The sequence below is a fragment of the Neophocaena asiaeorientalis genome, unplaced genomic scaffold (assembly GCF_003031525.2).
Source record: "Neophocaena asiaeorientalis asiaeorientalis breed wild unplaced genomic scaffold, Neophocaena_asiaeorientalis_V1.1 scaffold268, whole genome shotgun sequence".
In the NCBI taxonomy this organism is placed as follows: Eukaryota; Metazoa; Chordata; class Mammalia; order Artiodactyla; family Phocoenidae; genus Neophocaena; species Neophocaena asiaeorientalis.
Genome location: NW_020173979.1, coordinates 3897743 through 3910443, shown reverse-complemented (window position 1 = coordinate 3910443; position 12701 = coordinate 3897743). Strand labels below are relative to the sequence as shown.

The window sequence follows — 12701 nt, the reverse complement described above, 5'->3', positions numbered from 1 at the left end:
CCCGCCTCCAAAAAAAAAAAAAAAAAAAAAAAAGGGAATCTAGTAATTTATAACTAGAAAAGCCTGGTGTTTTGCATGTAAAACCTAGTAATGAGTATTAGTTCACCAAATTCCCTTTTAAAAATTTTGTTCTTTTTTTTTTTACTGTTTTTATAATAGAATCTGAGTTTTAAAATACTCATTACTGTGTCTTATCAGTGCCCTTTTTTCTGAGTTCTTGCTGTTGATTGAGTTTTAATAATGGCTAATAAAGAATTTTATTTTAGCTGTGGAGGAAGATGCAGAGTCAGAAGATGAAGAGGAGGAGGATGTGAAGCTCCTAAGTATATCTGGAAAGCGTTCTGCCCCTGGAAGTGGTAGCAAGGTTCCACAGGTACAGATGCAATTTACTATACATAATTTATTCTGGCCTTTAGTTTGGTAGTTTGGATTGGTACTTACTTACGAGTGTGTGTCCAATTATTTTTTTAAGAAAAAAGTAAAACTTGCTGCTGATGAAGATGAAGATGATGATGATGACGACGACGATGATGATGAAGAGTAAGTAGTATGCCCTTAGAAACCTGACATTGTTGTATGGGGGGGTTATGAAAACGATTTACCAAAATCATGATTAGTGGTTGTCAGTTTGTGTTAAATGAGCTGAGTTAAAGGATGGCGTATGCAGCACTTCCCAGATGTATTTGACTAGGTGCCTTTTTTCTGAGGAAGGTTTAGTGGACACATTACTGTATGCTATGTCTGGTGTATTTTACGCTGAACAGTTTATAATAAATGGGTTGGGCATAAAGGGAATCTGAATAGTTCCAGCTGTATTTATTTTGTAAGTTGTCACTTGAGGATTTTTTTTCCCCACAAAGGATTTTGGCATATGGTTGTCCTGGTCCTTATGAGAAAATTAGATTCTAAAAGAGAATAGGATTTTGCTGGAGAATTTAAAATTTGGTTGTAAACAAGATTTGATACGTTTGTTAAACTAGGTCAGACTATGGTAAAGTTACAAACACGCTATGGAATAAAATGCTCCTCATAATTAGTCTTTCCTATATGCAGCCATATCAGAAATTTATTAATATTGAATTTTTAATTGCTTGTCAACTTTGTTCTTGAGTTCTCAGGTTGGTCCAATATATATTTACTGAAAACAATTGAAATGGAATCTAAGACTCTGAGAGAACATGCACTAATTTGATGATCAGATCTGCAAAGTAGGTTTTCAGTGACCTCAACTAGCCAAACTGGTAGCCCTTTAAAAAGGCCTTTGAGCATGACAGTGGAAGCAGAAAATAGGAAAGAGTTGAATGCTTAAAAAATTCAGGGGGCTTCCCTGGTGGCACAGTGGTTGGGAGTCCACCTGCCAATGCAGGGGACACGGGTTCGTGCCCCGGTCTGGGAGGATCCCACATGCCGCGGAGTGGCTGGGCCCGTGAGCCATGGCCGCTGAGCCTGTGCGTCTGGAGCCTATGCTCCACAAAAGGAGAGGCCACAACAGTGAGAGGCCCGCATACCACACACACACAAAAAATTCAAAATTACCTGCATGTTAAACTTACAAACAAACTCAATATAGTTGGTGTTTGTTACTACTTGACTATGCCTGAGCTTTGGAAGATTTCCTGTCTTTAAAATGGGGATAATTCCTGATGTAACTACAGTGTAAATAGTTTACGTTCTTGTCTTCTATGTCTCCTCTAAGCTGTCTTTTAAGTTAGGTGGTGAGGGAGGAATGAAACGTGTAGATGGTGACAAGGTCCAAATCGGTAAGTTTTCATAAAAGGGAAAAAAGGGTAGTCAGATACATGTATAAGTAGAGGCAGTTAATGGATCCCTTGAGGATAACAAGTCTTAGAAGATTCCATTGGTTAGGGGGCAATGAAAATGTTAAGAGGAGCCCCAAGGTTTGTTAGTTAAAAGTAGTTGTTATGTGGAAATTGTAAGCCATAATCCAAGAAGGCTTGGAACCCACAAAATAAAAGGCAGATCAGTTGGGTCTGTTCTGGGGATGGAAGGGGTATGGTATGGGGTTGGTTGACTGCTGTTGATGTAAGCAAGAAAAGCTGAAGACCATGTAGTACATTAAAAGTTAGTATGACCAACACAACATTGTTAATCAACTATACTCCAATATAAAATAAAAAGTTAGTATGGCTTACAGATACATCCTGGGTGGATTATTCTGGGTGGCCAGGGAGCTATAAGGGGTGACTTAGGACAGTTTTTAGGGGGCCCTGAAAATGTTAGGCGTTCAAGCATGGCTGGCATGGGGCCCCCGTGGGGCCAGAGTGGCCATTCCCCAATTGGCTCACGGTTATGGCTGGGTCCTGGGGCAGCATGGGCTGTGCTTCCTTACAAGTTCAGTGTTGTTTCCACAGGGGCCAGATCAGGTGAGGGGGTGGTGGAGAGTGTTCCTTGTTTTTCATTGAGGTGGCAATGGGATTTGCCTAGGTGCCACCCAGGAAAATATCTGTTACTTAAAAAATAAAACAAAGGGTGATTCTCCATAAACACCCTTTTCCCCTATTTTATTAGGGAATATCCTAATAAAACTGTTTACAGTAGTGGTTTTATAGAAACCATTGTCATCTTTTTTTTAGTGTGGGGTAGCCCATGCAGGTATTGGGTGCTAGGGCCAAAATTGACAAATCACTGTTAAAAATTACTTAAAAGATGTTATATGCCTTTAAATGTATACTACATGGTATTTTATCCAGTTAACATAGCAGATTTTTTACCCCTGTATTGGAAAGAAGTGTTTCTTTGGTTGCACATGGGTGAAGTTACTCCTGTTTTTATTTAGACTATGTAGTGTGGCAGAGAAACCATTTTGGCCAGTATATAATGTTTGGTTTGTGAAGTAATTACGATTTAAACCAATTCCACCATTTGCGGATTCGTACTTATTCGTGGACTTCTCCAGTGATTGGATTTTTTCCCCCCAGTTCCTCCATTTACCGTGTACAATTTGGTGCTTTATAGTGTATATGCACAGTTGTGCAGCCAATTTCAGAACATTTCATCACCTCAGAAAGAAACTATGCCATAACCCCTCATCTTCCCCCAGCTCTCGTCAACCACTAATGTACTTTGTAGTTTATAGATTTGCCTGTTTTGGAAATTTCATATAAATGGTATCATACAATATGTGCTCTTTTGTGGCTGGTTTGTTTAACTTATCACAATGGTTTTTTTTTTTTTTTTTGCGGTATTCGGGCCTCTCACTGTTGTGGCTTGTCCCGTTGCAGAGCACAGGCTCCGGATGCGCAGGCTCGGTGGCCATGGCTCACGGGCCCAGCCGCTCCGTGGCATGTGGGATCTTCCCGGACCAGGGCACGAACCCGTGTCCCCTGCATCGGCAGGCGGACTCTCAACCACTGTGCCACCAGGGAAGCCCTATCACAGTGTTTTTAAGATTCATCCTTGTAGCATGTAGCAGTACTTGTACTCGTTTTGTATTATTGAACTGTAAGAACTTTATATATTTTGGAAACAAATCCCTTATCAGGTAGAATTTACAAATATTTTCTCCCATTCCATGGGTTGTCTTTATACTCTGTTGGTGGTCCTTTACAGAAAAACTTAAATTTCATAAAGTTTGGTTTATTTCTTTTATTGTTTTCGGTGTCAAACCTAAGAAACCATTGCCAAATCTTCAAAAAGTTTTATAGTTTCAGCTCTTACCTTTTATCCGTTTTGAATTGATTTTTGTATCTATTGTGAGGTAGGTGGCAGTTTTATTTTTTTTTGATTGTGGATATCCAGTAGTCCCAGCACCATTTGTGAAAGACTTTTCCCCATTGAGTGGTCTTTGCCCCCTTTTTGAAAATAGTTACCATAAATGTATATTTACTTTTGGACTCTTCAGTTCCATGTCTATCCTTCCGCCGGTGAAACATTATTCTGATTTCTGTTGCTTTGTACTTTTTATAGATTTTTAGTTTGTAATTACTTAATGTGAATGCTTCATCTTTGTTCTTTTTCAAGATTGATTTTGGCTACTTTGGGTTCCTAGAGTTTCAGTGTGAGTTTTAGGATCAGTTTCTATGGAGATACCAGCCAGGATTCTTTTAGGGGTTGTGTTAAATCTGTAGATTAATTTGGAGAGTTGCCACCTTAATATTTACTGGTCCATGAATTTGGAATGTTTCTATTTATTTTAATTTCTTTAAATAACTCCATTTTCATTTTCAAAAATTTATTTTCAGTTGTAAAAAAATGACACCATATTTCCCATCTTAACTGTTTTTTAAGTGTACAGTTCAGTAGTGTTAATCATAATCCCATTGTTGTGTAACGTCTCAAGCTCATCTAGTTACACTGAAAACCATAACCGTTGAACAAAAAGTCCCCATTTCCACCTCTCCCCTGCCAGCCACCAATCTACTTTTAGTTTCTATAAAGACTGATTCCTTTAGATACCTCATATAAGTGGAATCATACAGTATTTGTCTTTTTGTGACTGTTCTTTCACTTAGCATAATGTCCTTAAGGTTCATCCATGTGCTACATTTGAGGATTTCCCTAAGACTGCATATTCCCTGATATATATACGTATATGACATTTTCCCTACAATTTGTTTATGAACATTGGGGTTGCTGCTTTTTTGGGGGTGGGCGGGTTGCCTCACACCGTGCTGCATGCGGGATCTCTTAGTTTCCCAACCAGGGATTGAACCTGTGCCCCGCTGCAGTGGAAGTGCGGAGTCCTGACCACTGGACTGCCAGGGAATTCCCTGGGTTGCTTCTACCACTTGGTAATTGTGAATAATGTTGCAGTGAAAATGAATTTGTGTTCAAGATTGTGCTCTCAGTTCTTTTGTCAACCCACAAAAGTTTGAAAGCTCTTCATGCTTTGAATGACTAAACTTGTAGGTTCATCCACTTTCTGGATAAGCTTTCTAGATATGTTGAGTGCATTGAGTCAGTAATAAGGACTTATTTCATTTGTAGTGATGATGATGATGACTTTGATGATGAGGAAGCTGAAGAAAAAGCTCCAGTAAAGAAAGTAAGTAAGATACAGTAGTATAAGATTATCAGAAATAGCTAATAACAAAATGATGGGAATTTTTGCCATTGGCTTGTTTTGTGGTTATTGAAAATTGTCTTAGGAGAAGATGATCTCATACTTCAAATTTTTCTTGAGTAGGGCTATCCTGGAAACTTTTCTAATAGTGGGGAATTACCTATTTTCTTTATATACCCTTCTGTCTGTTTGTTAACCCTTTTGTAACCTTTTGTCGAAATGATTGTTTCTCTTAGCCTGACTGCTGCTTTTGCCATGGTTTGGGGCAGTTTTATTTGTACTAATATGTCTGTTATGTAGGGAGGGGCATTGACTAAGATTAATTTCTAATTGCAGTCTGTACGAGATACTCCAGCCAAAAATGCACAAAAATCAAACCAGAATGGAAAAGACTCAAAACCATCAACACCAAGATCAAAAGTAAGTGGTAACATACAAATACAAGCTCCATCTTCTGTGGAAGAATCTACTTTTAAAAATTTGTAGGTCTTTGGAGAACGCCTGTAGCTGGTGTCGAAGAGCTAAGATGTGATTATTTTATTGGTAATCACTGTCATATAGTTAGACAGTTGACCCTTGAACAACATAGGTTTAAACTGCCTGGGTCCATTTATCACGGTTTTTTTTTTGTAAATGCTACAGTACTGCATATCCACGTTTGGTTGAATCTGGATGCAGAGGAACCACAGATGTGGAGGGCCGACAAGTTATACACAGATTTTTGGCCACGTGGAGGGCTGGCGTCACCTGTTGACATTCAAGGGTCAACTGTATATTGCCGTGGCTTTCTAATGGGGGAGAAAGCCGACAGAAAGATTTTTATTGTGGTACAAACAGTTGTGTCATATAAGGGTTCTTGCTTGTTGAAAGGTATGTTTATCGCATAGTGCAGTTTCTCCGTGCTGGCCTCATGTTGGGAGATTATCATTTAAATGCTATGGAATGGGCCCCAGGCATCAAGCTGCGTTAACTTTGTTGCTTCATTCTTGGGGACCTTCTGGTTTCTTTTTTTGATAATATACCTTAAGTGTAGAACTGACCTTGTGTTGAAAATAAATGCAGGCTCAAACTATTTCCTATTCCTTTCTTAAGCAATAATTTAAAAATAATTGTTGAGACATGAATTCATTTAACTCAATTCTGGTGTGTACTTGTTTTTACAAAGGACTGTAAGAATTTTGTTGAGAAAATCCAGGCGGGGTGGGTCTTAAGAGTTCTTATGATGTTAAAATTCGCCTTTTTTCCCAGGGTCAAGAATCCTTCAAAAAACAGGAAAAAACTCCTAAAACACCGAAAGGACCTAGCTCTGTAGAAGACATTAAAGCAAAAATGCAAGCAAGTATAGAAAAAGTGAGTAAAATTGTCTTCCTTAAAGGAACTAAATTGGTAGTTTTACCTTTCTGGGGTTTGGAACAGGACTCTTCCTCATTTTTTATAGTTAATATACCTGCCCTTGTGTGAAATTACCTCAAAAATGAATTACTAGTTACTTACATTAATTTATAGTCTCTGTTGATTTTTTTTGCATATTTGAAGTGACATATGCTTTATTTTCCATTATAAAAGGAATACAAGTAAGTTGATTGTAAGATATATTCTTACCTTAGATGTTAAAATGAGAGCATTTCCCTTCACCTGTTCTGGTCATGAGATGCCACAGTACCAGCAGAGGGCGTTTGAGTCTTCTAAAATTGCAAACAGCTGGAAAAGTAGTCTTTGGCCGCTTGGTGTTGTAGTTTTTTAAAAAATTACTCGTGTTTGACTGTAGTCAGAAACATTCTCCAACAAATTGAGTCATTTCTATTTGCCATTTGCACCAAGATGTCACCAGGCAATACGTGTGATAATATCTTGAATTTTTGAGTGACTAATGTGTTTACATTTAGTCTCCTTTTGTCTTAGTGGAAATGTGTGAGAAGAGGATTAGCTTTTGTCCTACTTGCCTTGCTTGATTTGGGGTGGGGGGGATGCACTTAGTAAACTTCAGTGAACTCTGGAGTATGGAGTAATTGGTTTTTTTTGTTTTGTTTTGCGGTACGCGGGCCTCTCACTGTTGTGGCGTCTCCCTTTGCGGAGCACAGGCTCCGGACGCGCAGGCTCAGCGGCCATGGCTCACGGGCCCAGCCGCTCCGCGGCATGTGGGATCCTCCCGGCCCGGGGCACGAACCCGTGTGCCCTGCATCGGCAGGCAGACTCTCAACCACTGCGCCACCGGGGAAGCCCCCGGAGTAATTGGTTTTAATGCCTTGAAACACACTTGAGAGAAACTTTAAAATTCTTTGGATATTCTCAGACCCCAATTATTGAGAATAAATGTGGGATGGTGAGGAAAAGTTACTGACTCCCTTTCCCTTTGTTTTTTCTGTGCTCTCTAGGTTCTACATGGCTTCATAGATTTCCTTTCATTGTGCAGTTGAGTCAGTTGGAAAACTAACATTTTAGAACCAGAATGTATTTCTTGATTTTGCTTTAGTACTACTGTAAACCTTTTAGCCTCTCTGGTATCGCTGCTTTATTTTTATCCCTTGCGTACCGTTCTAAAATGACATTTTAGATACCCCTCCCCCTAATTTTAATATGGTCCTATCTCCTTGGTTTAATTGCAGGCGCATTGAACAATCCTGGGCACTACTGGTAAATTAAGCCCAAAGATGGGGAGAGAGGAAAAGGAGAGACAAATATAGTCCAAACTGAATATCATCAACAATCCAGACTGAAGTCTTCTATTTTAACTCAATCCCCTTTCCTGATTTGCCACCCACCCATGCCCAACCCTTCCAGGCTGGAAGCAATCTCTTGATCTCCTAAAACACTTTCTTTTGACTGCTGTGATTCAGTGAACCTTATACTTTGCTTTCTATTACTTGTGCATTTGCCTCACCTCTTTGACCATATTTTAATCACCTTTGTATCTCCCTAGCTGCTCAATAAATATTTGAATCAAATAAGAATGTATGTGACAATAATTTAAAAGTGTAAATTATAGTGAGGTTTATTTTCTAGGTGATGAGGCAGTTAAGTATCTTACACCATACCTGAAGCCTTCTTGATCTTTTTAAAATGCACAGAAGATCCAGGTTACAAGGAAAATCAAAATTTAGTTATCAAAATAGGAAACAAAAGTGAAAAATTAGTGCGTTAAGATAATTCCAGAGCAGAGATAAATATAAACATTTCAAGATTTTGGAAAATATTTGGTGACATATACTTTGAAAATAATTTGGTGTTACTACTATTGTGCTTTCTTCCCTGTGTCCATCATTGAAAGGAATGGCGAAGTTTAGAGTTTAGTGAAATGTATTTGGTCCTGGGTGGTAGAGGACGGTGATAAAGCCGACCTGTTAGATAAATACAGTAGGCAGTCAAGTTGATGGCTGAGTTCCTGAAGAATCACAAGCATAGCTTATACTTTGTGTTTTTAGAGTGGCTGGGTGGGGGCAGGGAATTTGAAACTTGGACAAACCTTATTCAGTATGAGAGTACTTGTGGAAGACCTAGGGCCTAATATGTTATACAAACATGTCTTTCTAGGCCTAAAAAAGGATTTATTCAGTATTAAAATGAAGGAGTTGAAGAGACAAGGAATGAATCACAATGATCCATATAATAAACAGCACTCAAATCTTTGAGGAATTTCATAACAATCTCCCTCAAAAACAATGTTTCTATACTTACCCTTAATAATGCTTTTGTCTCAATAGGGTGGTTCCCTTCCCAAAGTGGAAGCCAAATTCATCAATTATGTGAAGAATTGTTTCCGGATGACTGACCAGGAGGTAACTGAACTTTGTTGGAGACATGATCAAATCCAAAATTTTTATTGTGACTTATTATGGCTATTTGTTTAGTCTCTTTAGGTGTTGGCTTCTTTTAAAATGTTCCTAACCACAGACAATACTTCAGATTAAATACATGGAAACTCTTAAGAATTTAGTTGGCAGAGACTGAGAAGATAACTTTTTTAGTACATTTTTCCCAGCTTTTATATAGTTGGTAAATTACCTCTTGGTTACTGAACTCAGTTTTGCTTTTGGTACTATGTTGGCTAAGGAAATGAGCTGTGGTTTTCCTTGCTGCTCCATTTGGCTACTTGGGTCAGTCTGTTCTTTGCTTTCTTGTGAGTTGGCAGAGATGATTTTCTCCATAGATGTTATGGGAAGCGCATTTTGCTGAAATCAACCTAAGTGTAAAATCAGTTGAGTTAGATTTTGTATTTCTTAATGTGAAGAAGGTATTTTGTCAATAGAAGAAAATTTTTATTTTCTAAATAAATAACTTCTATTTATTCTAAAAATAAATTTATTTTTACTGTCTTATTTATAGTTGCTGACTCGCAGATTGTAAAGGAAAATGTAAAAGCAGTTACATAGGGTTGCTAGGCATCATGTACATACAGGACATATTCTGTGCTTAATGGTTTTTGTCAGCGCTCCCTAAGTCTCCTGTATTCAGCTTTCTTCAATAAATTAAATTTGTTATTTAGAGATCTTTTTCTACCACAATATTTAGTACTTAAATCACTTAAAATGGCAGCACTATTTTTCTCAGTTTGAAACCCTTTCAGTGGTTTAATACTCTTTACTTGTTTATTGTGAGTTCAGCCTTCCTTGTTGTGGTCACGAGCTGACCAGTTTGAATCTTTTCGATTCTTTTCATTGCTATTCTGTTTTTGTGTATATTTGAATCCCAAAAAAGCCAGTGTAAATTATGTGAATTTTCTGCGGACATTTAGTAAACATAAAGGTCCTTTTAAAACTATGCAGTGTGTAATTGTCAATTCAGTATTGAAAATGGTAGAAAGTGAGATATATAAACCATCATCTATAACAGGTAAGCATAAGAGATATATAATTTTTTCAGCTAATACTAAAGGAAGTGGTAAAATAAAATTTTTGATTAAGAAAAATTCAGGTGAAGATGAAGTAACTAAAGTTGCAAGGGCCTTCCAAACAGCATAACGTCAGTCTTGCAGCTGAAAATGACTGAATTCACTGCTATCAGAAATATTTTCTGACTTAAAAACTGAAAGCTGTTTTCAAGTGCCAGGATGAAATTTCTGCAATAATAAAAAATATATCTCAGTTTGCTATTATGAAATTATCAAAAACACTATGTCACATTTTTATGGCAAAGCTGCAGATGTAAGTAATCACAATGTGTAAAATATCTTCCTATTGTGCAGTTTATCTTCTGCAAAAGAGTTGTTTATGAGCATTTGGCTAATAAAATCCAGATGGAACCTGAGAAATAATAGCAAATTTTTGCAGAAACTCTTGAATTTAAAGAGTTAATGAAAAAAACTGTACTGCCTTTTGTGGAAAGATTACAGATAAAAATCTTGCTGAATGTTTATATAAAGGTACAAGCAGTATTAACTCAAAGTTGAAGCAAAACATGATGTATTTGAAGGTGTTTTCTGTCCCATTCAATATTCTATATTCTATATAATACGTAAGTCAAGTAGCATCTGGCTTTTTTTTTTTACATTAGAGTGTCATGAAAATGTTCTTCAGTATTTGTATTCAACGTAATGATTAGCGAATGACTGATATTTGTTGACATGGTATTCAGTTCTCTTGCATTTGAAATCCAATGGCTGTGTTTAAAAACAGTATTTAAGAAAATCCTATTTATTTGAAACACTGAAGAAAAGGCCCCCAAAGTTCTTTTAAATAATCCATTGAGTGAAACCTGCTTATTTAAATGTCTCTTCAGCAGTAAGACCACGTAAATTAAAAGAAGAGCAAAGTCATTGAAGTTCTCCATTGCTTTAAAAGAACTTGTTGAATCCTTTGAACAGTTGACAAAAACATCAAGACTTTTTTTTTAAGAGGCATTATTCATGAATAGGAAAAGAAACACCAACTTGAAGTAGATGATTAATACTGCACTTACATGATTGTCATTTGAAATGTTTTTTATCACTTGAAGATTTTGGCTCTTTTACATGGATGTTACTAAATACCAGCATGAGAACAAGTAGAATGAATTATATGTTGAAGAGGGATGTAGAAATTGATGAGGGATCTCTTCTTTTTGGTCATTGGACAGTATTTTTTTATTTTAATTTTTATTTATTTTTTATTATTATTTTTTTTGTGGTACGCGGGCCTCTCACTGCTGTGGTCTCTCCCGTTGCGGAGCACAGGCTCCGGACATGCAGGCTCAGCGGCCATGGCTCACGGGCCCAGCCGCTCTGCAGCATGTGGGATCTTCCTGGACCGGGGCACGAACCCGTGTTCCCTGCGTGCGCAGGTGACTCTCAGCCACTGTGCCACCAGGGAAGACCTGGATAATATTTTAAATCATTAGACTTGAAGAATGGAAAAGCAAGTTAGTCATGGAAGATGGTGTTCTGTGTTTCAGCAAACCAGAACAGCTTGTCTGAGTAGCTAATATGGCAGAACATGTTAAATATACATAGTGTCTCATAATGCTAATGCTAGTATGTGTTCTCATTAATGAAATAATTTGGATGTGACCACTGTATAAACTTAAAATGTAAACAAAATATAAGACTGTAATTAAGGAATTTTATTATGCAAAATAAGGAACTATTGAGATCCCACATCATCAGGGAAATATAACTAGAGGTAGAAAAAGATGTAACTTTGGTATATTTATATAGTTTATTTCAGATAAGTGTACTTAATTTTATGTGTGCTGTGTACAGGTGCATGTTTTTCTCTAAATCTGGCAGCCCGAAAGCAGATAACATGGAGGCGACATTGGCCTAACTGGTCTTTGTTTCCTTAACTAAATATCTAAATTGTTAAATGCATATTAGTATAAAAGTGACTTTGCGTACAAAAATCACATGATTTTATGTCTGAATCGAAGTATTTGAAATTAAATTATGCCTAAGTATAAATTTCCTTGAAATCAGTTCTTAATTATCTAGAGTGAACCTTTTTGGTGGTAGAATGAAAAACAGATATGTTGAATTGTACAGAGACGTGGTTTAATTTATTGGTGTGTATTAAGTGTTGTGGTTTTTTAACCACATTTCTTTTCTCTTTTTTTTTTTTCCAGGCTATTCAAGATCTCTGGCAGTGGAGGAAGTCTCTTTAAGAAAATAGTTTAAACAGTTTGTTAAAATTTTCCGTCTTATTTCATTTCTGTAACAGTTGGTATCTGGCTGTCCTTTTTATAATGCAGAGTGAGAACTTTCACTACCGTGTCTGATAAATGTTGTCCAGGTTCCATTGCCAAGAATGTGTTGTCCAAAATGCCTGTTTAGTTTTTAAAGATGGAACTCCACCCTTTGCTTGGTTTTAAGTATGTATGGAATGTTATGATAGGACATAGTAGTAGTGGTGGTCAGACAAATGGAAATGGTGGGGAGACAAAAATATACATGTGAAATAAACTCAGTATTTTAATACAGTAGCACTGTTTCTCTTTCTGTTATCCTCTTTGTACTTTGTCAAAGAAATACATGTATGTAGTAAAAGTGTCAAATAGTATTCCAAAATCTCTAAAATAGTGTCCTGCCCTACCCCTCCAAATAGTTCTGCTTCTCAGAGTTAACCAATCTATTTTTCATCAAGAGGGCTTGGTGCTTTTACCTTACCACCTCTTGATAATAGTTAATTATAATCAAATGTTCATCAGACCTTCTTATCCACCTATCCTAGCCTTTTCACTCCCAAAGAAAATCTGGCATGTTAAATAGCCT

General features: G+C 37.1%; 1 protein-coding gene across 2 annotated transcripts in view; it reads left to right on the top strand.

The window, feature by feature from the left end:
• The window catches only part of NPM1 (nucleophosmin 1), a 16232-nt gene extending 3820 nt beyond the window's left edge, over positions 1–12412 (top strand). The window contains exons 5-11 of one of the 2 annotated variants that reach the window (XM_024753400.1): positions 267–373; positions 473–540; positions 4948–5005; positions 5360–5443; positions 6272–6373; positions 8725–8799; positions 12056–12412. In XM_024753400.1, the coding sequence (XP_024609168.1) occupies positions 267–373; positions 473–540; positions 4948–5005; positions 5360–5443; positions 6272–6373; positions 8725–8799; positions 12056–12094 (533 nt within the window). In that variant the 3' untranslated portion in view covers positions 12095–12412. Of the gene's footprint in view, positions 1–266; positions 374–472; positions 541–4947; positions 5006–5359; positions 5444–6271; positions 6374–7629; positions 7977–8724; positions 8800–12055 lie in introns of those variants that run through there. The other variant, XM_024753401.1, reaches the window with a different exon arrangement.
• Positions 12413–12701: the final 289 nt, after the last annotated feature.